At 46.1% G+C, this 16,046-nt stretch overlaps 1 protein-coding gene across 7 annotated transcripts in view; it reads right to left on the bottom strand.

The window, feature by feature from the left end:
- Positions 1–16,046, bottom strand: part of COL16A1 (collagen type XVI alpha 1 chain) — a 134,437-nt gene that overhangs the window by 43,100 nt on the left and 75,291 nt on the right. For all 7 annotated transcript variants that reach the window (XM_035121181.2, XM_035121186.2, XM_035121184.2 and 4 more), the window contains exons 21-34: positions 15,102–15,137; positions 14,356–14,469; positions 14,085–14,120; positions 12,916–12,951; positions 11,826–11,927; positions 11,291–11,335; positions 10,633–10,668; positions 9,151–9,204; positions 8,874–8,996; positions 8,431–8,466; positions 3,710–3,817; positions 2,334–2,456; positions 498–551; positions 76–117 (exon numbers count right to left, since the gene is read on the bottom strand). In XM_035121181.2, the coding sequence (XP_034977072.2) occupies positions 76–117; positions 498–551; positions 2,334–2,456; positions 3,710–3,817; positions 8,431–8,466; positions 8,874–8,996; positions 9,151–9,204; positions 10,633–10,668; positions 11,291–11,335; positions 11,826–11,927; positions 12,916–12,951; positions 14,085–14,120; positions 14,356–14,469; positions 15,102–15,137 (945 nt within the window). The remainder of the gene's footprint in view (positions 1–75; positions 118–497; positions 552–2,333; positions 2,457–3,709; positions 3,818–8,430; positions 8,467–8,873; positions 8,997–9,150; positions 9,205–10,632; positions 10,669–11,290; positions 11,336–11,825; positions 11,928–12,915; positions 12,952–14,084; positions 14,121–14,355; positions 14,470–15,101; positions 15,138–16,046) is intronic.

Genomic DNA, 16,046 nt, shown 5'->3' on the forward strand with positions numbered 1-16,046 from the left:
GGGTCTTGTTCTAATTGCAACGCATGGTTGCAGAAACTATTCACACACACACACACACACAGTGGCCATACTCACTTCTGGACCTTGGATTCCTATCCCTGGAGGACCTGGCTCCCCCTGGAAAGACGCAACAGACAGATTAGTGGAAACACAACATCACCAAACCACCCAATGAATGACGCACACCTGAGTCGTAGCTATTTAAACAGCCTTGGCTCCGTGATTCCCCTTATCTCCCTCCCTGGAATTTTATGCTCCCTCCTCCTGCATCTCTGCACCGCAGCCTTAACCCTCTTTGTTCATTACCCCAACTGGGTGTCTGTGGAGCACCTTCTGTGGCTGGTTAGCAATGGCAAGTCACTCTTCCTCTTATCTCTTGGGCCCGGCTGTCAAAATAGGTAGCCAGGCCAAGGTTCAAGCAGTGCCTGGGAGAAAGCGACCCCGTCTGCCCATGGAAACAAGGTACATTTAAAGCCCCGTCCAGCTATGTTGCTCACCTGCAGTCCTTTCAAGCCAGGAGGTCCCTGAACTCCCGGAAGTCCTGGTTTCCCCTGGTGGTGAGAGGAGGAAACACGCAGTAGAATTAGCCTTCAAAAATTTAGAGCCCCCCAGACGTCACTCATGCTGGTTGCAACACATCTGATCCATATTCTGTTGCCTTAGAGGAATATATTGTCTACCTTCTGTGAGTTCACAGCAGGTTTTCAGTTCCTGTATAGTTCTGAGCTAGAAAGCTAGGGGGAAAGCTAGCTGTTTATCTGAGGAAGCTAAAACAGTCAGCATTTGCTCTAAACTGATATTCGATTTCAAATGAGTAGTTCTGGAAAATTTAATGGGCGCAATTAATCATTCTTAGACCTTTCAGTGCTGCAGATTTTTTTTAAAAAAAGCATACTGGTCTATCAGAAAGTTACTAGCTATGTGAAACAAACTTTTTAAAGTAGCTTCTTAAAAAGTACTCCAAAAAGGATATTTGTAAAGCAAAGAAATATGAGGCTCTTATTCCAGCCTCATCCTGTGAAAGGATATTTTTGCTGTCACGAACAACCAAAAGATAACATCATTCTGCATCTTGATCACTCTAATTTTGCATCAAGAAAAACAGAATTATACAGCCTTCATAAATCACGAACCACCATAAATCACGAACATTTGCATAATTTCCCTAGTGTGCATAATTTCATCTACTTCAGATAGTTGCAGGAAGGGATAATGCCATGCTCAGTGCAGGACCATTTCAACCTTACTCTTCTGAACACTGGAGTAGACATTGCCTACACCCTTTCAAGCCTCTCTTCATAGCCATGAGGGATAGAAACTTGATTCTTTTTTTAATGAGATTTTCAAGATGCTGAATTCAGAGACCCTGTTGCAAATTCTCTATCTTTCCTGTGCTTTTATGAAATCGTGGGATGTGCTTAGAATATGTTTCTCAAATCTCTTGACACTCCCACTGCGAACAATGGTATTCATACTGTTTCAAATTATGTTTGAAAATCAGTATCTGTGAAAACAGAGCCATACTGCCATCATCATTGGTTATCTCACAAATGATATTATATTCACAAACTTAATAAGGTGAGAGCATGACTTGCTTTTAAAATAACAAAGATGTCTTGCTTTGTCTTACCAAGGAATGCTAGTGTTTAAAATTATAATTATTTGACATTCTCATACTTAACAGAAACGGTCACCTGTATTCAGGGAAGATCTTTTACTGAGATACTTTGTGAAGGCGTTGTGAAATGTAAATCGAGCCAGTTAATTAAAGGAATAAAAATGAGGCAGTTAACACTGGGTCATCCAATAAAAGTGATTGGCAGCAGGTTCTAGACGGATGAAAGGAATTAGTTCTTCACATGAGACGTAATTAACTTATGAAAGTTGTTATTGCAAGTTGTGCTGTCTTAAAGGATTAGACATATTTGTGGAAGATCTATCAAATGTTAACAGCTATTGTAGTTGCATGGAATTTCCAAAACATTATTATTAATGGGTGATATAGGAGTGCTGTAAATAAACAAATAACTGTACAGAGTATCTGAGTACCAGATGCTAACTTGGAAGCATGGCAAAGGCCTCCCACCTTCATGCTTGCTTGTGACACCTACCCGTATCTAAACTGGCTAAAAGATCATGCAACAGTTGATAAATCTATGATACAAACACAAAATGTATCTGGTTCTAGGGATGCAGCCTTAATTGTTCACATAAATAATTCAAAGTAATGGTAGTTAACAGCAGTTAATGACTGAACTGATCTTAAAACAATCAGACTAAATTCTGAATTTGGCATTCCCAGCACCATTTTGATCAGTCGGAAAGCTACTTACAGGTTTGCCTGGCTGTCCCACACCTGGAAGTCCACGGTCTCCTTTTGAACCTGGTTTTCCTGGGATCCCAACCGCACCAGAGAGGTCTCCATTGAGGGTGGGACAGGAGTCACAAGCATCACCCTGTGGGCCGGGATGGTGAGAGTGGGGAAGAATGCAGAGTGATATGTCAACAAACAGTAGACCAATCTAGATGCCCCAGACTAGATGTCCCAGATATCCTACCCCATTATCCCTAATCAAAATTTCCCATCACATAAACACTTAAGACCAGAGGCCCATGTGGATAGTCATTGGCTGCACCAAGGAGGCAAGCTGTAATTGTGTCTGCTGGCTCTTTACATTTGTGCTTACGGGCATACGCCCTGCCAAACAAGATGGTTTGGATCATGCAAAGGAAGTTTGTGTGTGTAGGCTCTTCTTTGCAAACATGAACTTTAAAGCAGGGCAGCCAGGGGTGGGCCAGAAAGCAGGATTCTGATCCACCCCACCCCACTGAGAGATATGCTTGAGGATCATTTGCCTCGTGGCCAGGTACACGATAACTGATATGAACCAAGCTGTTTTAGGGATGAACTTAAATGGGCTCCAAATTTTGTGGCCCTTTATGCTTGTGGTGAACTTGGGAGAGCCTCTTTCCCTGCACCAAAAAATAAAAAAATAAAAAAGGATAAAAAACCAGAGAGGTGTGCACACAAAATTTGGCATCAGAGGAGCAGCTCATCCTTAACAATGGCAATGGGCATTTTCCTTTCTCCCCCTTTTCAAAAGTCTCTACCAGCAGCAGCAACAACAACACACCAACTCCTCTTTCAGTGGTCCAGCCACCAATTTCTATCCACCTCCCACTGCCTTAGATTTAGCATTGCTCCAGGGCATTGGTGAGAGCGGGGGGGGGGGAGAGGTAATGGCAACAACAACCATTATTTTTACCGTTCTCCCACTCACTCAGTGCCTTGTTTGCAGATGGCAATTTTACTACAGGATTGCAAGTGTAGTAAAATACTCCTACTGCTTGACAGGGCAATACAGTGGAAACTTGGTTCTTGAATGGCTTAGTTGACAAACAAATCAGCTCCCAAACGCCGAAAACTCGGAAGTAAATGTTGAACGTTTTTTGGAAGCTGAACGTCCGATAGAGCTGTCGGCTATTGTTTCCGGGGCGCCTGCACCAATCGGAAGCTGTGCCTTGGTTTTCAAACATTTCAGGAGTTGAACAGTTTTCCGAAATGGGTTAAGTTTGAGAGTCAACAGGAGAGAAATCTCACCCTGGGGGGAGTTTGGTTATTTGCACAGGTGCACACACACACTGTTCCAAAAACATTAGGTCCCTCCTGGCCGCATGGTGGTTGTACCCCAACAAGGGGCTTACTCACCTTTTCACCTTTAGCTCCTGATGGACCTCTGACTCCAGGTTCACCAGAAAGACCAGGCAAACCTGCTGTGCCTGGTATGCCAGGATCACCTGGGCTTCCAGAAGCACCCTAGACAGGATAGATTTTTATACATACTTGTTCTTATTTATTTTTACAACATATCAAAAAGATAAAAAATGACAAACTAGACCTCTCACCCTCCCTGTTGTTGTTTTTTAAATCCAACCTCAAGGCACAGTTCAGATCCAAATAATAATAGTAAAGGTTATATCATAGCTGCCAAGTTTTCGCTTTTCTCGCGAGGAAGCCTATTCAGCATAAGGGAAAATCCCTGTAAAAAAGGGATAACTTGGCAGCTATGGGTTATATACTAAAGTGGAGAGAGTCTGAAACACGGGTGTCAAACCCAAGGCCCGGGGGCCAAATCCGGCCCGCCAGACCTCGTCATGTGGCCCGCCGAGCGCCCCAGCCAGCGGGACCCAGCAGCGGGACCTTGCTGCTGAAGCGCCGCGCAGACAAAGCGCCGACAAACAGCTGGGGCCTGGGGTGGGGGTAGAAAGGCGGCCAGAGCAGCACTGCGTGGAGTGCCCCGAGCCACAGCAGAAGGAGGAGGCAGCTTGCCGGGTCAGCGCCCAGCAGCACCGCACGGAGAGTCCCGAGCCTCTGCGACGCAGCAGTGCTCTGTAGCACTTTGAATCCTCCTGCCACGGCTCGGCGCCTGGAAACGGCTGCTGCTGCTGCTGCAGCAGCACAGACAAAGCACCCAGCAGCACCGCGTGGAGGAGGAGGATTCAAAGTCCTACAGAGCACTGCTGCGTCCCAGAGGCTCGGGACTCTCCGTATGGCGCTGCCGGGCACCGACCCGGCAAGCCTCCTCCTCCTCCTCCTCTTGCCTCACCTCCTCCTCCTCCTGCCACGGCTCAGCCTCATGAACGTGAGCTCAGCAGCGGCTCAGCGTGCAACTCTGAGGCTTTACACACGTCTCCTAAAACGGACACCCGCTGCCTCACGCTGCACGGGAAATGCTTTTTGCCCCTGGGTCCCTTCGCGCTCTTTTCTGGCGCTGAATCAAGGCGGCGACCCCCCCTTCCCTTTCTTTCTTCCTCTCTCTCGTGCTTATTCTTTCTTTCCCTCTCCTCCCTTCCTTCTTTATCTCTGTCGTCTCTCCCTCTTTCTTTTTCTCTCCTTCTTTATTCCCTTCCTTCTTTCCTACTCTTCTTTCTCTCCCCTCTTTCCTTCCTCTCTCCCTCCTGCTCCCTCTTTTCTTTCTTTCTTCCTTACTTCCTTCCTTTCTTCCTTCCATCCTTCCCATCTCTCTTCCTCTCCCTCATTCTTATTCTTTCTTTCCCTCTCTACTTCCTTCCTTCTTTCTCCCTTTCCGTCTTCTCTCCCTCTTTCTTTTTCTTTCCTTCTTTATTCCCTTCCTTATTTCCTACTCTTCTTTCTCTCCCCTCTTTCCTTCCTTCCTCTCTCCCTCCCACTCCCTCTTTTCTTCCTTCCTTCCTTCCTTCCTTCCTCCCTCCCTCCCCTCCCTCTCCCTCTCCTCAGAAACATAGGATGCTGCTTTATACTTCTGGCCCTTAAACCCTGGAACCAGGAGAGCAGCTCCAGTGAGTCAACCTCAGCCAGTCCCTTTGGTGAAGGGTGGTGGCTCACTGGCAGAACAGCTGTCCTGCATGCAGAAGGACCCCAGCATCTCCAGGTACCAGTAGCTCTGCAAAGCTCCTGCATGAAACCCTAGCGAGCCTCCACCACCCAGTGCAGTTACCAAAAATCATTTTTCAATAAATTGTACAATAATTGTACATTTGAATATCTACTTGCCATTATTCTGACTATGTTTCTGCTTTCAGAGCTAGTTATTACTTACATTATTACAAAAAACAATAATTGAATGCAGTGACAATAATTTGATAATAAAGAGTGGACACATAGTCCTACAGATACAACCGGCCCTTTGAGGGTGACCAAACTGCTGATGCGGCCCCCGATGAATTTGAGTTTGACACCCCTGGTCTGAAAGATGCTGATTTCAATACAGAGCTCATCCACACTGTGCCATGCTTTTTAGGCACAGGCCAGGGATTTCCAGATCTGTGTCTGAGTGGGGATTTTTCTTTTCCCTGCTGCATTTCCCTGGGGAAACTCATGCTGGAGGAAATGGCAATCTGCCGCCAGCACAGTTTGGCCAGAATTGGTGGTATATTCCCAGACCACCAGGTCCCAGTCAATCATCTGGTTGCTGAAATCTTCACTTCCTGCAGTTTCTGAACCATCTTCAAAAGGCAGCCCATTGTCTTGGCACAGCATCATAGAAACAAGGGATACAGACTGGAGTGGCTGTTTTCATAGGCCCACTTGAACCCATAGCTGCCAAGTTTTCACTTTTCTCGCGAGGAAGCCTATTCAGCATAAGGGAAAATCCCTGTAAAAAAGGGATAACTTGGCAGCTATGCTTGAACCATGTACTGTAACTCAGGGGCAGCCAAAAGCAGTGGGCAGAAAGGGTTTCTTTTGGGAGGGGAAAGAGGAATTCTCTAGCTTCTTTGTTAGGACTTCCAAGGCTACACCAAAATCTGCCTTGTTTATGCAGTAGAAATCACACAAAACAATGGTTCCATTGCTTGTTTATGAAGTAAAAATCTGCTGCTCTTTGTGAGTACTCTGGTATCTGTGGCACAACACTACAAAAGCCAGTGGGATGTAGTGGCTCATGGGACAGACGAGAACTGTGGGGTAGACCCAGATTCAAATGTCCATTCAGCATCAAAGTATACTGGGTGCCCGGGTGCAAGTCTCTGCCTCTCAGCCTAACTTACTTCAAAGGGCTGTTGTGCGGATAATATTGAGTCAGTCATTGTCTCTCAACTTAACCTACTACACAGGCTCGTTGTGAGGATAATACTGAGGGCGAGGTGAGAGATGATTGGAGGAAATGCAGGATATAAATATAACAATAATCTGCTATTCTTTTGTGCCATAGTTCAGTGGTAGTGCACCTGCTCTGCCCACAAAAGCACACAGGTTCTGTCCCCAGTGGCATCCCCAAGTAGGGCTGGGAATGTCCCCTGCCTGGAACCCTGGAGAGCTGCTTCCAGTCAGTGCAGACAGTGCTGAGCTAGATAGGCCAATGAACTGACTCAGTATAAGGCAGCTTCCTATGTTCCTGTGTTGAAGTAGCCTGTAGAGATAGGACTGGGCTTTGTGAGCAGTGGTTGTTAGGAAACATGGAGGCTGTGGTTTTCTGCTGGTGGTTGTAAGGGATCACAAATACGTAGCACCCAAATAGGGTCTCTTCATTTCATTTTTAACCTTCCTAACACCTGCTGGAACCAACGTTAAAGCATTAAGAATTCTAATACAAGGTTGCCAGGCAACCTAAAGGCTGCGTGGTGACAGCCCCCCTAAATGTGGTTGCTAGGGAAAGGGGTGTGCACCTCCCTCTAGTGGCTGTGGGTAGGCAACAGCAGCCGTGACACACTTTTCTCCTGCAGTGATGCTTACTGGTGGTTACAACACTATAGCCTAGGGTAGACTGTACCTTTAAGAGTTGTGTAAAATCGATTTCAAAAGGTGCTGCTTCTCTTGGCCCTGCCTGGCAACCCGCACTTGATGAAATTACTTCTTCTAAACAATTCTTTTAATCACCCCCCAAAAAAAAACCCACCAGCCATACGTTCCTTTGCCTCTTGGCCACTCTACACGGCCACACTTGGGGGAAGCTGTCTCTCATGCTGTTGAACATATGACCCTGTTCTCCTTGCAAAGCTTTACACCTGTAACCCACATAACTCCCAAGTCAATCTAGTCCATGAAGCTGCCTTATACCAAGCCACACAATTTGTCCATGTATTGTCTTCTGCACCCGGAGGAGGGGCAGGGGGAAGGAAAGGGGACTGGATCCAGCCAGCAGGATGGATCCTTACCTTTCCCACACCCCTGCAGGCCATGCCTGACAAATAGGTGGGGCCACCCACCTGTCAATCATCCGATGTCACAATGACATCAGACGAGCTGTTTTTGCATAGCACTGTCTACAAGAGTACTGACAATCACCTGATCATTGGAGTTCCCAAAGCACTGTGCATGGGGCTTTTAGCCCCACATCGGTTGTCAGGTGTAGGACAGCTGAGCATGGCTTGATCAAAACAACATTGTGGGCCAAATGGAGAGACCCGGTGGTCCTAATTAGGCCCATAGGCTGAAGATTCCTCACCACTGCTCTACGCTGACTGGCAAATGGTTCTACAAGTACTGAGACGGGGGTATTTCCAACCCCAGTACCTGAAGCCTTATTACGTGTAGAAGCAAGGAACTGAACTTCTATGGGCCCCTTCGGGAACTGGCACAATTTGGCACAGAAGGGATTCATTTGCATTGATGAGATTTTTAGCAGTTTTACACCTGTGTTGGACTGCGGGTGTTGACATTCCTCCTATTGCACCGCATGCATATTTGATTTTTGTGTTTCCTTCCGGTCTTTTGCAACTTCTTATAGATCACTGTACTTTGTTTGTAGCTTGCTTTTCCAATTATACTGTGTAAATATAATGAGAATATATTTGCTCCCTAGAGATGCATTTCCTGTGCCTCTGGTTTTGTCTCAAGGAGCGTGAAAATACCACACCTCCTCACCCCTTTCCGAAGCCAGCTCTGGCCACCAACCCCCTTGGGTTATGTAATCTCACAAAGAAGCACTCCAGCAGGCAGACTTTTCTTACCTTCTGACCTTTCGTTCCAGATTCCCCAGGTTTTCCCTGAAAAAGTACAGCAAGCAATATAAGAGAAAAAGCTTTTCTGCTCAAACTTCACTGGCCCCTTGGATCCTGCTACAAAGACAGTCTTTCCAACAAATCAAGTCTTCCAGGCAGCCTAATAAGAGAAGCCCACTAGAAATTGGTTCCCAATTCTCACCCCTGTTTATCTTCTACACTGAGCTTCTGTACCAGTTTGTCTAATTTAAGAGGAACGTACTATGCCATAGACTCACAAAACCTTTTTACCTGCCCCAGGTATCACAGAATTATAGAGTTGGAAGGGTCGTCTAGTCCAAACCCCTGCAATGCAACTTTTTATTTCGCCTATGGGAACCACCTTCCCTCTAGCTCTATTGTCACCCCCCCCCACTCCTCTCCAATGGAGGTGCACACCAAGGGTCACTTACTGGTTTTCCAGGAAGCCCAGTACCGGGAAGCCCTGGCTCACCCTTCTCTCCTGGAGGCCCTGGAATGGAAACCATGGCCTCCCGACCTTCCAGAGAGGCAGGGCACTCGGTACAAGGTGCTCCCTACAGGGGAGAGAAAATGAATTGTGATACAAGAAGGCAAAACAGGGGACATGAATAAAAGAGGAGAGGCCCACAGATTGTGAGCAAGATGAATAGCTCACTTATCTGAACAGGTTACACAACCATTTTCATGCTTTGATACCAATTTGCTCACCTTTTCGCCTTTGACTCCTGAATCTCCAGTGTCCCCTTTGGACCCTCGGGCTCCCTAGAATTACAGGAGGAGTGAGAATCTTCTGAGCTTTGAGCATAAGCACACAATGAGAGTAAAGGTTGGGGGTGGGGTCCTTTCCTAGATTTGGAGCATTCCTTGTGGTAGAGATACAATACATCATGGCATTACCATTCTCGGCATTACCATTCTCAGGTGCCTACCCTGTGGAATGCCCACCCAAAGAAATAAACAACTATCTGATGTTTAGAAGACATCTGAAGGCAGCCCTGTTTTTAATGACTGATGTTTTAATGTATTTTATTTTTTTTAAATTTTAATGTTGGAAGCCGCACAGAGTGGCTGGGGAAACCCAGCCAGATGGGTGTGGTATAAATAAAATTAATTATTATTATTATTATTACCATTCATTAGAGTTAATTTGGAAGCATCAGAATGTCCTGAAGAGCAGTACGCAGCTTCTCTTCAAGAATGAACTGAAGATTTTGAGCTTGATTCAATAAAAATCTTGAGGTCTAGAAACTATGCTAGGGGACAATTCACTAGACCAGTGTTTCTCAACCTTTTTTGGGCCAAGGCACACTTGTTCCATGAAAAAAATCACGAGGCACACCACCATTAAAAAAGTTAAAAAAATTAACTCTGTGCCGCCCTATATTGACTATATAATTATGACTGTAAGAAACACTTGCCAATTGCTGTGTTGGTTGCAATCTCCTGTAATAAGACTTCACAAGCCGCTGATTTCTCTGCCAGCACAATCCTTTGCTCAGCAAGTTTCAGGTTGAGCTCATCCAGCCAGCTTCTTTAAGTTTGTCTAAAACCACCCACCCTCCTGTTGAGAGCTGCGCTCGCCCCACGTCGTGACCCGGGCGGCTTCCTTTCCGGCGGGTCAGTGTTGACAATGCAACTTGACAATGCAAATAGCCCTTCTCGTCGTCGCACGTCGCGGCACACCAGCCAGTGTCTCGCGGCACACTAGTGTGCTGCGGAACAGTGGTTGAGAAACGCTGCACTAGACTGTCTAGCAAGCAAAGTAAAAGACTAATACAAAGAAAATTGCATAGAGTTTCATATTTCATATTAAAGAACTGGATGTTTGGTTACCCTGGTTTGCTGTTTTTTCATCCTGTGGATTTGCAACTCTGTATTACTGTTTTTGTGTTTACAGGTAGGTAGCCTGTAGTATCTGAAGAAGTGTGCATGCGCACGAAAGCTCATACCAATAACAAACTTAGTTGGTCTCTAAGGTGCTACTGGAAGGAATTTTTTTTATTTCGTTTTTGTGTTTGTTACTTACCTGTTTTTTTCCCTGAGCGACAGTGACTTATTAACTCCCCCAAATCCCTTTATTATCTGACTTTGTTCTTGTTTTCATATCTTCTAATGCTGTTCAGATCACAAAAGCCAGCTCCCAGAGGCCAACCAACACACTCTAAACTTGCAGAACTTTCTCATACTCACAGCTTTGCCTGCAGGTCCTACAGCTCCACTATCTCCCTAGGTACAAAGAGGAACAGGTGAGTTGCTGAAGACAGAAAATGGCTGCAACAATGCTTAAATGATCTACAAATGATATTGAAACAAGAAAACTGCTGCTCAGAGGAATCTGACATAAGGAGGATCTTCTTGTTTCACCTCTTGTATATTTATTTATTTATAAAATTTACAAACTGTATGTGGCCTGGACACACACAGCGAGCGAGCAGAAGGCACCATGCATCTTTACAGAGGTATTATTACCCTGTGATAAAAATCACTGGATTCACCCTCAGGTTATGGCTAATTTCACTTGCAGTAGTACAGAGATTCTCCTGCCAACCTAGCAGTTCGAAAGCACATCAAAATGCAAGTAGATAAATAGGAACCACTATAGCGGGAATGTAAACGGCGTTTCCATGTGCTGCTCTGGTTCACCAGAAGCGGCTTTGTCATGCTGGCCACATGACCTGGAAGCTATACGCCGGCTCGCTCGGCCAATAATGCGAGATGAGCGCGCAACCCCAGAGTCGGTCACGACTGGACCTAATGGTCAGGGGTCCCTTTACCTTTACCTAGTACAGAAATTAAGGAAGATACTTGGAACCAGCCCTCTGACTTTCTCCTGAAAATTTGCTCTTACCTTTTCTCCTTTGAGTCCAGACAGCCCCGGAAGGCCATCTTTGCCCTGAAAGCAAATAAAAGAAAAATAAGAAGAATCATTTCAGTGAAGGAGTTGGCAGAACCAGGAAAAGTTCTGGATGTGGTTTTAGCCAGGATAGTACCTTAAGATTAGAACACTCAGACCTGCTCTCATTTTGAACATTCTATCCGTACAACCAATCCAAACAGCTTCGAAACAAGCTTTGAAACTGCCACAACATCCCATCAAACCCTGAGGACTGTCGTTCTGTGAGATCATCAAGAATGCTTCTCAGAACTAGAGTTCCACAGGCTGAAGTGAAGAGGATTAAATGGGTTTGTACTGTGTAGACTTGCCTGCTCGCAGAAACTGCCCAGGGGATTGCACGTGCTTTTCTATGATCATGAGGACTAGAAACCCTTGTGTTCTTTCATATTCTCACTTCAGTACTGGCACTCACTTCACCCTTGTTCTTCCCATAAGTCCTTGCTGTGCCCTACACTAAAGGCAAGAGGCACGATGACCCTATACTTACGGGAAGGCCAGGCAGGCCAATTCCTGGAGGTCCTGGTTCTCCTTTGGGTGCTTCTTTCTGAAGCTGCAGAGCTGCAGGGCTGCATGACTGACACTGATCTCCCTTAAAGAAGAAGAAGCACAATCCTTGGTATGAGCAAGGAATAGCTCATTTCATATCAGTACAATGCAAATGGTGATACAGATTGCAGGATATGGTACAAGCCTGTTCCCCTACCCCAACTGCTTGCACTGTGGGAAAACTGCTGGTTTGGGACAGGCATAGATGGGTAGATTTCAGTAAGCCTAAAATGCATGGGTTTCCTTGTTTACATGAATTACAAAATTGACTTTGCAGTAAGTATTTTGTGTGTATGTGTGTGTGTGTGTGTGTGTGTCTGAAATAATTTGCACAAAGGTGTCCAGCAGTCTTGTAAACAACCACATGCCTAGTCACCTGCGGTGAGAAACAACTGGCTAAAGGCAACGAGATGGAGGAGTTGTATAAAACCTGTTCCTTTTCATCAGCAAAACTTCATCATCACCTTGTTCAGAATACAAAATTCACCCAACTCAAAGCACTCCCTGTTTTTGTTTTGTTTTTTGTTTTTTACAAATGAAGCAGTATTTCCCTAAGGGGTTCTGCAGTTTGCAAGCTAAAATGAGAATCTGCAGGCATGCAAAAGATGCTGTTAGTTGAAGATTGCTTTCAGTCTAAGCCCTTGCTACTAATCACAACTAAAGCAGAGATGTGTGCAAGTGCTCCCCAAAGGCTACAGAGAACTTTGGACAAGCCCAGGATTAAAAGAAGGCCTGCCCTAGGAATTCCACTCACATTCACTCGAATGCATCTCATGATCAAGGACTGTGCTTTATCAGAATCCGCAATCACATAATCCCAATTCAATTGAACGCCAAGTAGAATCCCTGTGCAAATTTTCCTTGTACATCATGGGGAGGGTTGGGGACTAAGTGGTGGGAGAGAGCACACATGAGGACATTTGTGGTGGGGCGTATGTGCACAACTCCCCCCCCCAGTGTGAGTGTGACCCCTATTGAACCAAAGCAAAAATAGGGGCTAGAGATCATATGAAAAGGAAATGGCCACCTACCTTCTCCCCTTTAATTCCATTGATCCCAGGGTCCCCCTGAATAATGATAAAAAGAAAAGGGAGAGGAAAGAATCAGAAGGCAATGGAAACGTTCATGCCACCAGCAACTGGGTGAGGCAGCTGAGCCTGGGTGGTGTTGGTGGTGCTGAGAGGGCATCAGCAAGAGACACACCTGCTGTACCCCATCAATGGTTGCTTCAGTTTAGGCAAACCAGGAACGTGTTACAGAATCATAGAACTGTAGAGTTGGAAGGGGCCCCAAGGGTCATCTGGTCCAATCCCCTGCAATGCATGAACCACAACTAAAGAATCCCTGGCAGATGCCCACCCAACCTCTGTTCAAAAGTGCTTCTGGATCCACACAGCTCACAGTCTCAACAGACCACAGTGGGCCACATCAACTGGCCCTCACGTGATTCCTCCACAGAATCGGTGTATCCTGGGTCACATCAACTTCCCATGCACTCATTTGTAGGTCTGCTTTGTGCCATTTCGGCTTTAATTTGAAGACTGTTTTTTTTAAAAAAATGAATGAATATGCATTTTAATAGGTAACAAATTCACCTAGTGTCAGAAATCTGTCACAATTCTTGAACCAGTGAAGTGAGACAGTGCCCTTCAACTTTGTGTCTCCAGATGTTGTTGGTCTACAGCCTCCACCACCCCTGGCCATTGGCTAAGCTGTCTGGGAACAATGGCAGCTGTAAGTCAACAACATCTGGAGACCTAAGGTTGAAGAACACTGACCTGAAGGATGCCAGGTGGGGCAGTTAGGCTGTGTGCCATCATCCAGTTCACTCTGTCTAGAGGAGGGAACTGCAGGGAAAGCCGCCACACCTGTCAGGGAAAGATTCATGCCCAAAGGCTGTAGGTGGGATTAGTCCATCACAACATCTAAGCTTCTGGGTCAAGGGATACCTGTTCTTGTTGGTTACAGGCCATCTTGATGGACATAGGAAGCTACCTGTAATTGGGTCAAAGCCCCGTGCTGGTCTGGCAGGGACTGTCTGGGATATGAAGGAGATGGTCTTTTGTGTCACCTGATCCTTTTTTAAACCAGAGATGCAAAGGATTCGACACAAGGCTTTCTACAGGTAAAGCACGTGCTCTGACTTGGGCCTTCCCCTTGCTCTGCTCTTAATCTCACAGAAAGTGAATCCGAAACCTACCCTGCTGCCTTTGAGTCCTGGAGGGCCAGGCTTGTCCTGAAAGAGAAAGGCGGGGGGGGGGGAGAGACCAAAGGAAGAGCTTAGAATTCCAGGGTCCTATAACTCAGCAATTGCCCCACCAACCAAACACCTTTGCTTCTTAGAATCATAGAACTGTGAAGTTGGAAGGTACCTCCAAGGGTCATTTAGTCCAACCCCTTGCAATGCAGGGATCTCCTTGTCTGTAACACCCTCAAGGGATAAATCCTTCACCCAGTGCCCTGGGACTCACCGATTTGCCTGGTTTCCCTGGAGGTCCAGGTTCCCCTTTGGGCCCCGGTTTCCCAGGGAGGCTGACTGCATTGTTCCCGTCAGGGATAGTGGGGCAGACTTCACATGGGTCCCCCTGTTGAGAGACATTCAAGATGCTGTGAAGAAGATTTGAACTAAAGGAAGACAAAACAAAGGCAGCAGGGCCAAAGGAAAAAGGTCTCCATTGCCTCCTTCCCCAAAACGGAAAGAAAATTATTTAAACAAAAGGCATTAAGATGAATTATTCCTGAGACAAAACATGGTTAGATCCTCTTGTTCAGGCATGTAGTTTTTGGGAGCTGGGGGGGGGGGTGGAATAGAGGGCAGAGCAAATTAGAGGGATATAACTGTGGAACTCCTTCCCCACAATGGTGCCTGTTGCGTCTCACCGTACAGCTTTTGCTATATTCCTGAAGATAAGCCTCTTTACCCTAGTCTTTTACAGCTTAAGCATTTTGCCTTCAGACACCCACCTCTTTTGCTGTTTATTAATCCTGCTCTGGTTGGAAAAGTTTTGGTTTTTTATATGTAATTGTAACTGTTTTATCTGTTGTTACAGCTGTATAGTATATTGCTATAACCTGACCTGGGACCCTATGGGAAGGGCAGGTTAGGTTCATTATTAGATGTGGCGATAATGGAGCTTGGGGTTCAGGATCCTCATGCCCTTCTCTGAAACCAGAGAATGCACAGGCTTTGCCTTGATCCTGCCTTCCTTCTACTCACCTTGTCTCCTTTCAGGCCTGGGACCCCGGGTTTTCCCTGCAGAGAAAGAAGGAAGGTTTCCGTTTGTGATGCAACTCCTTTTTTGTACACTGCGTCGAGGTTTTTCTACACTTAAGTGGTACAGTATATACATTTTATGAAATATATAAACAAACTCCTGCGAGACCAGGTACTAGTGAAAGTTAATGTGTTTGCAGATCAGGAAATCTGCAGCCTAAACTTATTCATGTGTATCTGGAAATCAATCCTAGGGAACTTCAGTGGAATTCCTGCCAAGTAATTGATGATGTCATGGGCCCCCCACTGAGGGACCTGGCTGGGCATAGGTGGAGAAGAGTTGGCTGTGGATGATCCTGGGAACTGGCCCAGTGGGTAGGCACAGATCATGCCAGAGTCTGGGGAGCTTGATGAGCCACCTGGGGAGGAAGATCATGGGGAAGGACCTACTGTGGGCGGGGAGGGGTTTTCCTACCCCATCTCCCCATCAGTCACCCCAGAGCACAGCTCATGCACAGTATCCATCTCTGAAGTCATTAGAGGCCGCCCCATCTACTCCACCCGCTGCAGAGGAGTTGGTGATGCCTTGTCCATTGCCAAGGTAATAGAGATGCCAGCACAGGCATGGACAGATAGTTCTGCTTGCCACATTAAGTTGTGCTGCCCTGTTCCCATATAGCAGGACTATAGGGGGGCATGCTGATTGTCAGATCAATGGGCAAAGGATGGCTATGTTTCAGTTTGCCTATTATTTCAGGAAGTGTGAATTATGTAGGTTTGCCCTTAAATGCAAACTGAACCGAATTTCTTCCCCATCCCTATAGTCATTGTCACAAAAATGATTTATTTCGCCTTTACGATCCCATTCCACACAGACACTCCGCCTGTCTTTTGAATGGCCCTCAAAGTCTTCCCACAACTCCTCTGGCTTTGCTGTTTCCCACCAGT

The sequence above is a fragment of the Zootoca vivipara genome, chromosome 6 (assembly GCF_963506605.1).
Source record: "Zootoca vivipara chromosome 6, rZooViv1.1, whole genome shotgun sequence".
Classification (NCBI taxonomy): domain Eukaryota; kingdom Metazoa; phylum Chordata; class Lepidosauria; order Squamata; family Lacertidae; genus Zootoca; species Zootoca vivipara.